The sequence below is a fragment of the Hyperolius riggenbachi genome, chromosome 10, assembly GCF_040937935.1.
Source record: "Hyperolius riggenbachi isolate aHypRig1 chromosome 10, aHypRig1.pri, whole genome shotgun sequence".
NCBI lineage: Eukaryota > Metazoa > Chordata > Amphibia > Anura > Hyperoliidae > Hyperolius > Hyperolius riggenbachi.
In genome coordinates, this window is record NC_090655.1 from 22,369,383 (window position 1) to 22,387,298 (window position 17,916).

General features: G+C 44.0%; 1 protein-coding gene across 4 annotated transcripts in view; it reads right to left on the minus strand.

Moving 5' to 3' along the window:
* STK32C (serine/threonine kinase 32C) overlaps window positions 1-17,916 on the minus strand; it is a 375,239-nt gene that overhangs the window by 11,541 nt on the left and 345,782 nt on the right. For all 4 annotated transcript variants that reach the window (XM_068258163.1, XM_068258166.1, XM_068258165.1 and 1 more), the window contains 5 exons: window positions 14,847-14,884; window positions 12,297-12,386; window positions 8,437-8,540; window positions 4,205-4,321; window positions 451-576 (listed from right to left, as the gene is read on the minus strand). In XM_068258163.1, the coding sequence (XP_068114264.1) occupies window positions 451-576; window positions 4,205-4,321; window positions 8,437-8,540; window positions 12,297-12,386; window positions 14,847-14,884 (475 nt within the window). The remainder of the gene's footprint in view (window positions 1-450; window positions 577-4,204; window positions 4,322-8,436; window positions 8,541-12,296; window positions 12,387-14,846; window positions 14,885-17,916) is intronic.

The following is a 17,916-nucleotide window of genomic DNA, read 5'->3' on the forward strand; positions in this document are numbered from 1 at the left end:
AGCAATTTTGGTAGCAATAGCATGTACAGGGGCTCTTGCTATTAACCTCTAAAGTCGGCACGAAATTATGTAAAACTTCGCGAAAATTACGCAAAATTTTGAAATACTACTTTTACATACAAAATTACGATTTTCTCTGAAATTTCGCATTACGATGCGTAATTGCGAATTTTCGATGTGAAATTTCGGTCCAACACTACTACATACTGTAAATCCACTGTGTAACTCTGGCATTGTATAGTGGGTCATTGACATGCTTATAATTGTGAGTTGATGCAAATGTATGCAGGAATTGCATGAATCGTATACAGTAGCTGATATTTTGATTGGCTCACTATCAAGCGACCTAAATTTGCATAAAAATGAACATGACAATAGCAACAACGCAAACATTTTAGCCTCTAGCTGATAATGTCTAGTAAACAGTGTTCACAGATAGAAATTACTTGCATTTGGAACAAATCCTGGCTCCACTTTCTTGTCCAGAACATCTTCCCAGACGATGTCTGCCAAGTACGCCGACGTCTGGATGTCTAGGAGGCAGGAGCAGCGATGTTCCGGGTTTACAGTCAGCAGCTGTAGCGATAGAAGAAAAAACAGGATACAAAAAAGCTTTAACAGATGTCAAGCTGGGTCTGTGTCTGGGGGGTATTATCAAAGCAACATCATATTTGAAGATGAATGCCATTAGGTGTTGCAGTGCGGGGCAGTTTCTGGGCATAGGCCTCACAGTGAAAAGCCTGGGGCTCCCTCTAGCTCACTGGGTGTGTTACTGCACTCTGTATTAATTAAATTCTGTCATTGGTTGCAGATGGTCACATGATGCAGACAGCTTTGAACTCGCTGCTTACTTAAACTGTGAGGTACATGTGATGTATAAATCACTAGACCACATAGCTGTGTCTGTGTTGTTATCAGTGACAATACATAGCTCTGTCTGTGTTGGTATTGGGTACACTTTAACATGAGGTATGGCTCATTGTATAACTGAGGCAGCACATGGGGTCTATGACATGCCTCTATGTCCCCTATGAGCTGCTCTCTGCCCCCCTCCCCCTTTGCGCCACGCTGTCACCCCATAAAATTGCTCGACATGCAACTTGTCTGTAGTCTCGAGGGAAAGGGCATCCCTTTCAGGAGAGTAACTCCCGCAAACCGCCCACTGGGGGCGTTCCTAATGCCCCTTCCCCAGCTCTCATTGGGCAGCTCTGCCTATCCCCCGCCTCCCTGCACTCTGCTCTGTGATGTGATACACACAGAGCAGAGCTCGCAGCAGCCTGACCCCAGGCATCGCTGAATGTGAAACTAAAGGATGTCTGCCCACAGAAGCGGCAGAGAGTGGTGGTAATTGAGGCTACCTGATCTTGCTAGCCCCTGGGATCAAGTAGCATGTTTTTTTTTTTCTTTTTTAAACTTAAAGGAATACTATTGATTCACATATTTTTTTCAATTGACACAGGAATTGTTTGCGAAGTGCTGTTAAGTACTGGTGTATACATTTTAGTAGCAACTTCTTTGTTTACTGTTATCAAAATACATTCAAACTTTACAGAGGCCAAAACTGACTGCTGACTGAGCCATGAGGAGAGGGGAAATTTCCCTCACACTTGATCAGTGAACTCTATGTGTAGCTCTGTGTGTGACAGAGAAGAGAGCTCCCAACAGCTGCAGCTCCTGTGTCCTGTGTTTCTGACTGACCTGTCTGATGAGAGCAGAGGAAATGTAACTAATTGTCACAGCTTTTCATATTGTTTTTGCTTTTAGAGTTTGACATGTTTGATATTTGCTTTATGTAGTCCGATATGCAACTCTGGCTGAGCATTGAAGCAGACACCCCTTCTGCAATTGATTTGTATCAATATAGCTAAATCCTACCCTCCATAAATTACAGCTTTTGCCTCTGATATTTAACATGAAAAGTAGGAAAATGCTTACACAGCTACTTAGACATTATTTGCACACTGTCATTTTAGAACACTTGGGTATCGATAGTATTCCTTTAAAGAGACACTGAAGCGAAAAAAAATATATGATATAATAAATTGGTTGTGTACTATGAATAATTACTAGAAGATTAGCAGCAAAGAAAATATTTTCATATTTTTATTTTCAGGCATATAGTGTTTTTTCTAACATTGCATTATTCACTAATATGTGCAGATTACACAACACTCAGCATTCAAAATGATTCTTTCAGAGCAGTCTGTGAACTAATGACCTCTCCTCTGTCAGAGAAAAGGCAATTTGTTTAGTAACAGTTGAGATAATAAAAGTCAGATAACAGCCCTCTCCACGACTTTGAAAGTCGTAGAGATTAATGGCTTTTTTGCATAGAGATAACAACTGGAGTTTCTTAACTCTTCCTGTACTGGAAACAATTAGACTGATGTATCTGATCTTAAGGTTTTATTTCTTAGCTGTACTACACATACAAATCATAATATCATAATTTTTTTTTCGCTTCAGTGTCTCTTTAAATGCCCACCTCAGGTTCTCTTTAATGCACTGCTGAAGTGAGGAGAATATGGAGGCCGACATATTTATTCCCTTTAAAAAAAAAATGCATATTACCTGGCTGCACTGCAGAGCCTCTGCCTCTAACACCCCTAGCCATAGACACTGAACAAGCATGCAGATCAGAGGTTTCTGACTGGATTAACATACATGCTTGTTTCAGGTGTGTGATTTAGACACTATTGGAAGCCTCTATGGAAGACTCAGTAGTCCTCTCACTTCAGTTTCCCTTTAAATGGGAAACCTGTCTGATTTGCATTAATCATATTTCACCAGTAGATGGCAGTAATGAATTATCACATTTCCTCACCGCTTATCAGCAGAAACTGGTTTTGAAACATGGAGCACATAGTAGCTGTACATCCTCTTTTGTAAAAAAAAAACAACCAAAAAAACAAAAACTTTACATACAAGCACTTGTCCCCAATGCACAGCGCATATTTAAAGGATACCTTAGCTCTTAAAATATCTAAAAAATGATGCTTACTGCAAGTGTGGGGAGATGTGCAGATACTTACCGCACCTCCCGTGCCCGGTGTCACCCTCCGTTCACCGGTAATTGGCCCCATTCTTTACATTGTGGTTGGTGCCCACTAACCCGCTGCGCATGCGTGGGGTGGAGCGCTCTGAGTACGTGGTGTGATGGGAGTGTGTGCGTACATCACATGGTGTCGCCAGGGAGTGCAGTCACAAGGAGTACAAGCAGACATACTGCGCATGCGTGGGGTGGAGCGCTCTGAGTAGGTGGTGTGATGGGAGTGTGCGCGTACATCACATGGTGTCGCCAGGGAGTGCAATCACAAGGAGCACAAGCAGACATACTGCACATGGGCAGCAGCATAGTATGTCCAGGTCAGAGGGCACAGACCAGGATGTAAAGAATGTGGCTAATTACCGGTGAACGGAAAGAGACACCGGGGCACGGGAGGTGCGGTAAGTATCTGCGCAACTCCCCACACACAGTAGGTGTCATTTTTTAGATATTTTAAGTGCGAAGGTATCCTTTAGAGCCTGTTCACATTTCAGGCGTTTTCTGTTTTTTTTTTTTGTTTGTTATTTTACACGCGGGTTTTTTTTTTAAATCACCCCAAACTGTGTGGAGAATGAATGTCTATGAGAAGGTTCATATCAGCGCAGGTCGTGCTTGTTCGTTCAGTAAAGCGGCGCATGGACCATTTTTGATGCGATTCCGCTTCAATGGACAGTATAGGAGAAACAAAATCGCTTTGTGTAGTGATTGCGTTCACGTTTTTAAGAATAAACACATTGTATTTATTCTTTTCCGAGTCAAAGAACTCACCCCCTGATTTATGTCAGGGAGTGAATTACAAAACCACTTGTAAAAAAACGCTTAGAAAACCGCTAAGCACAAAAACGAATCGCCCACCCAAGCGCCGGGAATCGGGAAAAACAAAAGACGCCTCAAAACCAGCCCAACGCGGATGGACACGCGAACGGAACGCAATGTGAACAAGGCCTTAAATATGCACTGTGGACAGGTGCGCAGAAGAGTACGACTGGCCTCTACTGGCCATACTACCGGGGGGATAAGGTAACGCAGAGGACAATGAGGACGCCCAGGGACCGGATGAGGTTGAAGGAAGCCCCAAGTAAGTATAGATACCCCCATAAGAGAGGTCTCAGGTACACTTTAACCATAAAAACAAAACAATGCAAATATAAAGAGTACCTTCCGTAACAGTGCAATCGTATCTTTTGACCAGACTGATGAGTACTGCACAGTGACTGTGCTGAATAGCTGGACCAGAGACTCCACTGGGCTGTTTGAATGGATGTCATACGGCCTCTGAAATAAAGACACATTGTTTATGTATGAAATATCAGAACAGTGTGAATATTAGCTTAAGGCCCCGTTCACATCACAAACGCGGATGGCCATGCGTGCGGAACGCAACGCATGCGAACGCACGCCATCCGCGTTTGTGTGCGTTGCGTGGCCGATTCCATCACTGAAAAGTGAATGGGACAGCCACGCGTTTTTTCAAAAAATGCATGCAGCATGCGTTCCTGGACCGCACTCTATGCACTGTCTGATGTCGTGCGTGTCTGCCTCCTGCACGCGTTTCCAAAACGCGGCTGGAAACGCATGCAGTGTGAACAGGGCTTAAAGTGAACCAGAGACAAAGAACCCTCATGTATTTCACCATATATATATCAGTGGGAACATTAGAGAAAACACCTACCCTGCTCTCTGTTTAATTCTTCACTGCTCAGCCTGCCTGTTACTAGTCCTGATAAAATCCCGGACTGAGCATTGTCTGGCTTTGCTCAGGAATCATTATAGCCGAGTCATTATAGCAGAGCCAGAAGGGGGCAGGCTTGGGCTTGAAAAGACATCAGAGAAGACAGACTCAGCTATAGTGATTCCTGAGCAAAGCCAGACTGAATGCTCAGTCGGGGATTTTATCAGGGCTGGTAACAAGCAGACTGAGCAGTGAAGAATTAAACAGAGAGCAGGGTAGGTGTTTTCTCTAATGTTTCCACTGATATATACGGTAAAATACATGAGGGTGCTTCGTCTCTGGTTCACTTTAAGTTTTTCACTGTCATTCATCTAAAAAGAAGTGTCTTAAAGCAGCAGGGTCGGCCATATTATCCCAGGAAAAAAACATACATAATTAAGTAGATAAATACTTGTACTTACATAACATACGTATTGTACTGTTCACATTTTGATTTCAGTGAATTATGTATAGTAAATAAACAGAAAACTGTTGCAGGCATTTCCATTTTTACTGCTTCTGACTGAAGCCAATCCTGATATCATTTCCTCCCTTACTCTTTTTTTCTCTCCTAGAAATTGCAAAGCTAGCTTGCTTTGTAAACACATGTGAGCACAGCATAGATTGCATTTCAGGAGCTTCACACTGAACTGATCTCAGCCAATCAGTGAGGAGCAGGAATGTGGGAGGTGAGATAACAAGCTTCCCTCTCATTGGCAATGTACCAAATAGAGCCAGTCTGACAGATAAGATTCATCCCAGCAGAAACATTTATGATTATATTGGAATGCTTGCATTGCAGGATCAGGTTGCAGGCTGCATAATAAACACAGAGCAGTGAGTAAATGGAATTTGATTTTGTGGCTGACAATCCTGAACCTCTATGCAACTATTTATGCCGCGAGACTCAGGCAGGACCCTGAGACCACGCCTTCCTGTCCAGACAAGCCACTCCCACCACCTACCTCTAAACTGAACAGTATTGATAAAAGAGGAACTTTAGAGAAAATAAAGTTATGAATAAAATTGCCTATTTTTTACAATATTCATTTATAAATTATTTAGTCAGTGTTCTCTCATTGTAAAATAGTTCCATTCTCCGATTGACGGTTAGAGGAACGGGTGTGTCCCGTTTATGAGTCCGGCTTCAACCTGTAAGTAGTTGGACAGAGGTTTACTTTAAAGTCAATGGGAACCGCTGTTTTAAAAAAAAAAAAAGCCAGATACTTACCTAAGGAGGGAGAGGCTCTGTGTCCTAATGAGCCTTCCCTATCCCGATGCCCGTTTCAGTGCTGGCTCCCCCGCTCTCTCCGCCGCCGAACGGAGGCTTCAGAAGTCTTCGGGAGCACTCGGGCTCACGCGTCCGCAGTATGGACTCTGCTCCCGAAGTCCCCCGCAGCGGGGGATTTAAATAGGGGATCCAGCACTGCACCGAGGGCACCAGGAGAGGAGCGAGAAGGCTCTATAGGACCCAGAGCCTTCCCTCTCCTTAGGTAAGTATCTGGTTTCTTTTTTAAAATAAAGAGACTCCCATTAGCTTTAAAGAGACACTGAAGCGAAAAAAAAAATTATAATAATGATTTGTATGTGTAGTACAGCTAAGAAATAAAACATTAGGAGCAGAGACATACTGTAAGCCTAATCTTGTTTCCAGTACAGGAAGAGTTAAGAAACTCCAGTTATCTATGCAAAAGAGCCATTGAGCTCCACGTCTTTCAAAGTAGCAGAGAGCTCTGTCTTCTGAAGCTTATTATCTCAAATGTCTGGCACTGAATTGTTGTTTTTTTTCTGCAGAGGACAGTTCAAAAGTTTACTGGCCTGCTCTGTAAAATCATTTAGCATGCTGAGTAGGGTGTAAACTGCAAATATTAGAGAATAATGCAATGTTATAAAAAACAACAACTGTATAACTGAAATTAAAAATATGAGAATATTTTCTTTGCTACTAATGTTCTAGTAATTATCCATACTACACAACCAATTCATTATATCATCATTTTTTTTTCCGCTTCCGTGTCTCTTTAAAAGGAAGCTGAGGTGTGACCCAAGGTGAGAGGGGCATGGAGGCTCCCATATTTATTTTCTTTTAGGGTGCGTTTCCCCTAACGCGAATTCGCATGCATTCCCCGCATGCAAATTCGCATAACCAATAAAAGTCAATGAGCCTGTGTCCACTTGTCAGGAAAACGGAGCGTTTTCTTGTGCAGGAAAAATCTGCACAGCAGAGCCATCCGAATTCGGACACCGCACATACCGCATGCGATTTGCATACAATGTATTTAATAGGGAATTCGCATGGCGGTTTTGTATGCGAATTTTCATGCAAATTCGCATACGATTTCGCATGAAATCAATGAAAATGCACACAGGCACTGACATGGTTAAATTCGCACACATTTGCGGTAAAATTCGCATACAACCGCATGCGATTTCGCTCCTGCATGCGAATTCCTCTGCGGGGAATCCGCAGCGATTCCACACCACACTAGTGGAACCGTACCCTGTAACAATACCAATTGCCTGGCAGCCCTGCTGATCGTTTTGGTCAGTAGTGTCTCAATTACACCTGAAACAAGCACGCAGACTGGCACTCCCCCATACCCATGGGCCGAAGTATGAGCATGCCAGGTGAGGGGTCATATTCAAACCTCATCATCCACAATTTACACCAGACCCGGGGCTTCAGGAGGAATTTATCAATAACGCAGGAGGGAATATCTAAAATGGTCAATACCTTATGCCAGGGGTCTCAAACTCAATTTACCTGGGGGGCCGCAGGAGGCAAAGTCAGGATGAGGCTGGGCCGCATAAGGAACTTCACAATCGCGGCGCATCGTCGCCTCTGCCCGCCCCTCTCACTCTTCCTTCACAGAGAGGGGCGGGGAGAGGCAGCGATCCGTGCGGCGATTGACGTCAGGAGGGGCAGAGCTGAAGCTGAAAGCTCTGCCCCTTCCAGGAAATGCCGGCGGATTGCCCCCCGGGCGATTTGGGGTCTCTGCAGCCCTCGTTTAGCGGTGGGGATGCGGCGGATTACTTGGGAGCACTGAAGCGAACTATAAGGAAGCTTTTGCCGGCGAGGGCCACAAAATATTGTATCGAGGGCCGCAAATGGCCCGCGGGCCGCGAGTTTGAGACCCCTGCCTTATGCAGTCAGTTGGGTTATATTGGAAGAAATAAGGGAGGAGTTTAATATGGTGGCCAGACCTGGTTGTCATTTACTTTAAGTAACTTCAAAACTTAAAAGACAACTGAAGTGAGAGGTATATGGAGGCTGCCATATTTATTTCCTTTTAAGCAATACCAGTTGCCTGGCTATCCTGCTGATCCTCTGCCTCTAATACATTAAGCCATAGCCCCTGAACAAGCATGCAGCAGATCAGGTGTTTCTGATATTATTGTCAGATATTATTGTCAGATCTGACAAGATGTTTCTGATATTATTGTCAGATCTAACTGATGTTATTCAGACACTACTGCAGCCAAATAGATTAGCAGGGCTGCCAGGCAACCGGTATTGTTTAAAAGGAAATAAATATGGTAGCCTCCTTATTTTTCTCACTTTAGATTTCCTTTAACACGCTGAAAGAACCTTTCCATAGAATGAGAGGTGGTTGCTGATTGGATAAAGCAGAAGCCTCCAGGGGATGTTATTCTATAGAACTGTAAGGCCAAATCTTACCCAACCCCGGAGTAGCTCGAATGACATGATTCCTAATGACCACCAGTCCACCTCAAACGAGTAGCCAGTTCCCCCATTGACAAAAGACTGGAATATCTCTGGAGCTGGAAGATTAAAAAGAACAGAACATTTATGGTGCATACAAACTGCATCCATCATACAGCCTAACCTGCTGCACATGAAAATCACACCGAACGTTCACCGAGGAGGATTAGGCTGTTCTTGTAAAACACCAACGCTGGGATAACATGCTGAGCAGCATACAGAAACATTTGGGCAATGGAAATATCCACTAGTAGAATATCTGTAAAATTACTAACATTGTACTATTGGGCAGTGGCAATTCCAATAGTAATAAATCTAAAAAATTGACCTATTTTTTCTATCGCTAAACCTAACCCTATTCTGACATGAACCATCCCTCAACCGATGCCCTAACCCAACACCAAATCCCAAGTCTAACAGACTCCCCAGCCAATGCCTAACCAATCCCCCGCCCCCCCAGGTGGCTAACCCTAACCGATCTAACCTAAGCGAACACCACCCAGTCCCCCCGGTCCCACCGGTGCCTTATCCTAACCGTTCTCCTAAACTAATGCCCAATACTAACAGACTCCACAACTGATACCTAACCCAAACCAAAGCCCCTCAAAGATGCCTAACCTACCACTAAACCAATGCGTAATGCTAACCAACTCCCCAACCGATGCCTAGCCCTAAGGCCTCGTTCACATCACTAAACGAAGATGGCCGTGTGATCGGAACGCAACGCGTACGACCGTACACCATCTGCACTACTATGCGCTGTGCTGCAGATCCCATTCACTACAGCGAATGGATCTGTGCTGCGATTCCCAAAAAATGCCTGCAGCAGTGCAATAGCACACCGTCCCGGCATGTTACACACTATACATGTTGCCGAAATGCGCACGGCAGCACATATAGTCTGAATGAGGCCTTTAAAAACCCCGCCGTCCTCCCAAGATGCCTAGCCCTAACTGATTCCCTACACCAATGCCTAATTCTAACCAACTCCCCAACCGATACCTAACCCTAACCAACCCCCCCCCCTTCACAGATGCCTAACCCTAACCGATCCCCTACACCACGTGTCGAGCTCCAGATCCATGCCAGATTAATGTGTTCTGCCTGATGGACCACACCTTTCCTGATTCAGACCAATCAATTAATTTGAGCTTTGTCAAAAATGTGTGAGGACCTCGGCCCTCAAAGGACCGGTTTGACATCCCTGCCCTACACCAATGCCTAATTTCATGTCATCGTAATTAGCAGGTTTCGATCATCAATAATGAAGGCACTGACAAAATTTCATCCATTCATCCATATACCATAACAACTTCCGGGTGATCCTAAAAACTTTCTGATACCCCTTCGTACTGTTGAAAAAACGCCTTGGAAAGACGTGTTCAAGTCGCATTGTGCGATCCACCTGAGCCGTAGCCCGGAGGCCGACTAAACAACATCCAGGCCATATAGCTGTGCTGCGTCTGCCAAACCCATTACCTGCGTTACCAGGTTCTCTCTTTCCAGTCTCACTTGAGATGTACTGTGATTATATCTTTGCCGCATGCCAAGAATATGTACAGAGTCAGCACTCTGTCACAGCGCTGCAGATGAAGCGTCGTCTCCTGGCCTAGTTGTACAGATTGTATCAGAGCATGGTGAGTGCAGCACAAGGGTACAGGTACTGTCACTGCTTCTACAGGGGCCACGGAAAGGGGGGCTATTCTGATTATCAATCTAGCTTGGCCATCCGCAGAGTAAATATTTCAATCCACAGCGAAAGAGGCTGCTGTTCATTTGCATAGAATAATAACAAGTTTGCAGTGTGGACTGCGCAGACTGCGGATATGACCTCTACGCTCTCCACGCAATAATAGGAGGGTCATCATAATACTGCATACAGCCAACAATGCTTCATTAAGCAATACATCGTTATTGTCAGAGGCGCAGACATCCATACATAATCTTAATAATGGATTACTAATTGCGGTTTCTATAGAGGCCCCTGTTATCCAGTAGCTGCACAGAGAGAGAGAGAGAGAGAGAGAGAGAGAGAGAGAGAGAGAGAGAGAGAGAGAGAGAGAGAGAGAGAGAGAGAGAGAGAGAGAGTGTGTGTGTGTGTGTGTGTGTGTGTGTGTGTTTGGGGGGGGGGGGGGGGTAGGTGGAAGGAATTAGTATACTATGAAAATACACTTTAGAGCATGAGAAACGTTTTCAAAAAGTTTAGTTTTCAAAAAGTTTGTTTTATAAGTTACAAAAAAGTTTGCCTTCTAAAAACAGAAGGTATTTGTGATAATTCAGGTTGGAGTGAGCATATGATGTCCCCCACAATGCATCACTGCTGAATATGCAAATCATCTTTTTGTTGTCCCTGTAAGCTAAACACACCCCCAGAACCGCTGGAATGCAATGATGTGTCAGCTTGTAAATTGTACAGAGCCACAATCATCCAACATGCATACAGACGGTTTCGGTTTGGTTGCTCTTCATCTGTGCATGGCATGGATTAATGTGGCTCTGCGAGGAGGACTTGAAGCACCCAGAGTTACAGATTACCCAGCAAGCTCAGGGTGAATCAAAACTCCTAGGAAGTGTGTAAACGGCTACAAAGGACCAAAAAACCCTCTTACTAAAATAGTTTTAAATAGCCTAAAAATAGAAAGGAATGTTGTATGTGTTTACGTTTGGTAGCAATCCATAAAAACGTTGTGGACCCCATAGGAGGTACATTTCAAGGACCCTCTTGGGCCATCATGCATGATAAAATTCTGGTTCTCACTCTCTTGGGCCTGGTACTGGGGCACTAACTATGGAAGCAGGAAATGTGGGCGTCAGAGGCACTGCAAAAGTTTGGGTGCTTCCATAGGCACCCATAGTAATATCGGCTACCATGGGGATTTTTTTTATAAGTAGGGGCATTGAGATTAGGCATCAGTAGAAAGAGCATTCTCCATGAAACCAAATGCAGCACAAATGATCACCTCACAGTGAGAGATTGCTATAAGGTCTGAAATGATGCCTAGCCACACTTTGATCACAGCTATTGTACTGACTCAAAAGTACAGCATGAAGGTTGGTTGAACTGAGCATGTGATGTCCGTTATTCCCTTTGACACTGGTTAAAAAGCTTTAATGCCCCCAAATTAATGGTGGCATTGCTACAGGAGCCACAATGCTGCTGGAGAAGGAGGTGCCTAGGAGGAGGTGGGGCCTAGTTTGTCCCTAGCCTGTCCTCATTATGGCTCCCCCTCTGTATGGCCTTTGGGTAAATTAGCTCAAGGATAGGCTGCAGGACTTGTGGGGACTGTTCTTTTCTCCTGAACACTGTAAATAAATGAGAAACAGCTACTCCCCTGCAGGAAATGACATAACCTGTAACTCCTCCTGCAGGAAATGATATCACCGGTCACTACAACACAGGGGCATCGTCAGGACATTGCTTCAGGCAGCAAAAAGTAGTTTGCGCAAATGTTTATGCAAATGTAAGCAGCTTGAAAATGAACCAATCAAATCCTGCTGAGGTAAAATTTGATTGGTTCATTTTAAAGCTGCATAATTGTGCATACAAAATTTGCAAACATTTGCATAAACTCAAAGTTATTTGCATCTACTTGACCATCACTAGCAAAAAGTCTACAGCCTGCCCTGTTCCCTCTACCTAGGTAAGTACCTGTTTTTGCTTTTATATTTCACCTTGTTGCGGTTTCCAGCTTCGCTCTCCACTTTATTCTTTGTATTAACTTCAACTACAGAGGTCTCCCACCCCAGACATCTCACCGGAAATCCTGGCGATAGGCGGAGTTATACAGCTATGACCATCTGATAGTTCTACTTACCCATGTATGGTTTGGTTCCAGCTAGTGCAGTAGCTCTTTCCCCATCCTTGATTATTGTCGCCACATTGAAGTCCGTTAGATGGGCGTGGCCTGGGGAATAGGACAGAAGAGGATTCAGAAGAAAGAAGATAACCTCTCCACACATTAGCACGCAGTTAGCATATGTACAGTATGTATATGCCGCCTTTCCATAGGTATCTAACTCATTGTTTTTATGCTGCTTCAGTATTGCTTTAAAGGGCACCCGAGGCGCAAATATACTAATGAAATAAACGATTGTATCTATCTTCCTTCTCCTAAAAATGACTTTTTAAGATATTCCACTGTTTTATTTTATGTTTAAATTTACTTAAGTTTTAACTGTTTTATTGTTTTTGCTCAGTGACATTCATTGAAGTATGCCAGAGCTAAAATCGGTGAACTATTGATCCTTTTTATCTCTTTCCTGCTCTCAGAAGCTATTTTCTGCTAGGAAAGGGTTTTATAGTTAGGAATTTCTTATCAGTGAGGGTCACACTGTAGTCACTTCCTGTCGGAGTCAGGACTGAGTCAGCCACTTACATACCTGATATTTAACTCTTTCAGGCAGAGAAAGAAAAAAAAGGAACACAGCATGGTTATTTGTGTGACACATTCATTGAAGTATTCCAGAGCTAAAATTTGTGCAGTATTGACTCTTTATCTCTTTCCTGCTCTCTGAAGCCATTTTCTGCTAGGAAAGGGTTTATGGCTGTAATTACTAATCAGTGAGGGTCACACTGTAGTCCTGACTAGGACAGGAACTGCCACTTACATCCCTGATGTTTAACTCTTCCAGGCAGAGAAAGGAAATAAAGGAACACAGCCTAGTTATTTGTGTGCTAGGCACTGTACATACACATGTCTATCATCATGTCACATGTCACCTCGGGTATCCTTTAAGCAGGGGTGTATCTAAAAATCAGGGGGCCCCAGAGCAAAATGTTAATGGGCCCCCTCAATGTTTTTCTCTTGCCTGCCCCTGGTGACCCCGACAGCCAGGGGGCCCACCTTGTAAGTGTCATAAAACAGCGCTGCGTAATATGTTGGCGCTTTATAAATACAATAAATAAATAAAGTGTGAACATCATCATCGTCACACCGATAAGTGTAGTCACAAAAACACCTGATCTTAACCTTTCTTAGCGGTAACCCCGTGCTACACACGGGGTAGCCGCCGCTGAGGATCACATGGCCCCAGGACTTAAAAAAACAAAGAAACTGGTGCAATACGCTTTAGCTAGCGGTTCGCTAGCTAAGCGTATGCACAAAGTTGCTCTGGTCCCCCGCAAACGCCCGCAGTTAATTCCGGGATACGCACCCCCCCCAGCGTTCCCACGCAGGCGCAGCCGCCCAATCGGCTTCAGGCATCGCGATGGCGGCGATCGGGATTGCGGCTGACGTCAGCTCCGATCGTCGCCATAGCAACGCCGGAAGCCGATCGGGAAACTGCGCTCTTCGTGGGATCGTGGCGAGGTACGTATAGCCGGCGGCGATCCGCGGGCATGGGGGGGAGCGGAGCAACCTAAAGCATACGCTTAGCTAGCGAAATGCTAGCTAAAGCGGCAAAAAAAAAAAATTGGGGGTCAAAAACCTCCCGGCGGACGCAGAGTCAGAAACAAGGGTTTTAAGGATGGATCCCTTTATCAGAGGGCAGTGGTTGGGGCCCTATTACAGCTCTGGGCCCCTCTGCACTCACTGGGGCTGCCCCCCTGTATTTACGCCCCTGCTTTTAAAGGGAACCTAAACAAAAAAATTAGTTTTACTTACCTGGGACATCTACCAGCCCCCTGCAGCCATCCTGTGGCCTCGCAATCACTCAAGGCTCCTCTGGTCCCCCGCTGCCAGCTAGTTTCGTTTTTTGCCGACTGGGAGTCGGCCGGCCGCCATGCGTACGTTTTTACGCATCCCTTCTGGTGCAGGAAGCTATTGCAGACATCAAGTACATTTTTACGTGTTACGGGTGTAATGTGTAAAATTTTACGCATTACACTCGTAACACGTAAAAATGTACTTGTTGATGTCTGCAATAGCTTCCTGCACCAGCTGGAATGCGTAAAAACGTACGCATGGCGGCCGGCCGACTCCCAGTCGGCAAAAACAAAACTAGCTGGCAGCGGGGGACCAGAGGAGCCATGAGTGACTGCGAGGGCACAGAATGGCTGCAGGGGGCTGGTAGATGCCCCAGGTAAGTAAAACTTTTTTTTTTTTTACAGTAGGTTCCCTTTAAGGATGGATCCCTTTATCGGAGGGCAGTAGTTGGGGCCCTATTACATCTCTGGGCCCCTCTGCAATCACAAGGGCTGCCCCCCTGTATTTACGCCCCTGCTTTTAAGGTTTCCTTTAATGTGGAGCGACCCTTATCTGAAAATAAAAGACTATATATATCAATTTGCCGAGTCACTTAAAATGGAGAGGCGCATTAAAAGACGACAACATTAACATGAACGCCGCTAATTCATTCACTAAGAAGACACCTTCGGGTGTCACTAGAGTACGTGTAAAGGAACGCACGTGGCTTCATCTGCTAACCTTGCTCATCCAGGAGAATGTTGTCTGGCTTCACATCTCTGCAATGCAATGAAAGTCATGATTAATAACAGCATATTACAGTTTCAAGGCAACAGCAACAGTCAGGTTAAAGGACAACTATCAAAGTTAAAGTTAAAGCTAACATTCTAAATACCACATATATTTCCAGTAATTACTAGCGAATAGCAATCCAAGGCATTTTTTTCATCTTTTCATTTGTGTGAAGAAAAAAATGACAGAGAACAGTTTTCACTGTGGGCATTACTAGAGGAGGACTGTGTCCAGCACATCCAGCATACAGAAACAGTCCTCACTGGCTCTAATACTGTAATTAAAATGTGTTCAGAGTGATAGAAGTCAGCTGCAGCTCTGTGTGCCTGGTCCTGATCTTCTCTCTCTCAGCTTCATTGGTGTAAAATCAACAGTTTACAGCCAATGAGAAGTGTAACCTAGCTACATAGCACTGCTCTGATTCTCCCCGCCCCCTCCCCCGATGCCGACACAAAATGATACAAACAGCTTATAAACAAGGCAATTTTTTCACACCGGCTGTGCCGAGAGACCTCTAAAGAGCTTTCTAGTGTTGCTGGCTAAAATCTCTATAGGAATGTGGGGTTTACAGAAAAACGGTTTCTTTGATAGTTGTGCTGTTCCCACTTGAGCTGAGAATGGACATTTTTTGGTTCATTCACCATTCATTGCAAAACTGACAGTGAACAGACTTTATATATAGGAGCCGTTCACACTTGTCAGACTGCAATGGATCCAGTAAGCTGACCGCACCTCTGTGCAGTCCACAATAATCCAGAGAAAAGCAGATGCATTTCCCACATAGCCTATGGAGGTAACGCATCTGCCCCACACTACAGCCGGACCACAGCGGAACATCGGAGCGGATCCTACACTGTCCATTCCTGCTAGCCGCATGTGATACAGCGCAAGTGGGAACCAACCATAAGGCTTAATTTCCAGTCCAGTCCTGACAGTTTTCTATCAGTTTTACCTGACAGCACTGGAACTGTACACCTTTTATGTGTGAACACAGCCATAGAAAACTGATACAAAACTAACAGGACGGGACCAGAAATATTCATATTTATATGTCAACCAAGCTATAGAAAACTCATACAAAACTGATGCTGTCAAAAACTGACAGGACTGGATACCTTTTATGTGTGAACCCAGCCTCACTGCATGACAAGAGCGGTGGGATCTGTGTTGTACAGTCATACGTTCATATTTGTTTTAGGACATTCCATCATTCTTCGCTTAACTACTATTAAAGCGTTATAAAACCCTGACATAATATTCAATAAAAACATGTTTTCCTACTTTTTATATGCCATACGGTTATCATATTTGCATTTGTGCATAAGTATTATTCATTTAGAAATTATACATTTCCAAAAGTACAGTTTTTTGCTTTGTGAGCTGACTTTGCATTTTATTCATAACTGCTTTTATTCATTATGTATTGAAGGAAGAAATGCTTTCAGTGTCTTTCTGTGTCCAGCAGCTTCTCCACAGTCAGAGAATGTGTCACATTCCTCACTTGATACATTTCAGTGAACACAAGATAACATTATCTACAACCTCGGATGCGTCCAGATTTCACTGCACTGAACCTTCCAGTCCTGTGTGCAACCCTTTGAATGCTGTTTTAGTAAAAAAAAAAAATGCTGGTTGTATAGAATATGCTGTAAATATTTTTTTCGAGTAAAGAAGAAATGCTGGGTTTTATTTTATTCCAACATTTCATTTTTCTGGATATATTTTTGTGTTATTTCAAGATACATGCTCATAAAATGGCACTTTAAGCCAATCTCACACCTTCCGGCAATACACTTGTCATGTTGGCTAGAGACACTAAATGTAAGGAGGATTGGAAAGCACATACGGTACAATACATCACAATAGCAGGGGGAAAATACCACACTTCCTACAGATACAATAAAATATATACAAGTAAAGTGAGACAATGACATCATCAAAAAAGATGCTGCTAGATACAATGCTGATAAAAAGCTTCTCTGAGCCAAACATTTTGGGAGACATGCATGTTAAAGCAAATTCAGAACTTCCACTATGCTGTAAAGGGCAAGTAACAGCATAATAACCTTTAAAGAAAAACCTCTCTTTATAACAGCTGATAAAAAATCCTGCAATAAATCTGCAGTGTGTCTACTTCCTGCTTTCATGGAACAGACATATTGCTAACCTCCCTGGCGGTAACCCCGAGTCAGGCTCGGGGTGGAGAAAAAAAAGGCAAAAGTGGTAATCCTGAGCCTGACTCGGGGTAGCCACTGGGAGGTCTGTGCAGAGCCTGCAGCACAGCAGGCGTTTCACCTCACCTTCCTGGATCCAGACGCTGACAGCCATTTTTCTTCCATTCCTTAGAGGCTCTGGATCGCTCGGGTGAAATTGCCATTTGTTGTCATGACAACAGCGCTGTGCCTTTAGACACTAAAATCTGGAAATAATCGTACCGCCAGGGAGGTTAACATCCTGCGTTTACCAATTAGCTGCTTTGCCATGGCAGAGAAGATTGCTGAGCTGACACAGCTGAGAGATCAAATTACACTGGTGATTAGTCACAGATGAGAGGGAATTAGACAGGCTAAACTCTCTAAATACATACAAGGGTGCATTTCTCTAGGTTTCCCTTCTGCCCTGTGCAAGAGTTCAGGTCCACCTTATAGAGTATGGACAGTTTTCAAGATTTGTAAATCTCCCTTTCCCCCTGGAGATGAAGCTGGTAGGTGGGTCAGGCCAGAGCGGCCGTGTAACTCCCAAAGTAGAAAGAACAGAAGATGCCAAAGTACGGTTCTCCTCCCTACATTGGAGAGTAAGAGCTCATTTATGTTGGAATATGGCAATGCAATTTTGTTTGTGATCTGCAATGAAATTACAGTATTTTGCCATTTTTCTGCAACTGAGTGTGCGACTTTCCTTAGGATTCTAGGAACACAGAAGAAAAAATGCAACATATGCAGGATGTTTATTGGGCAAAATCGGATCGCAATTGGATCGCAATGACATAATAGGGTCTACGCAATTTTTATTTTGAAGA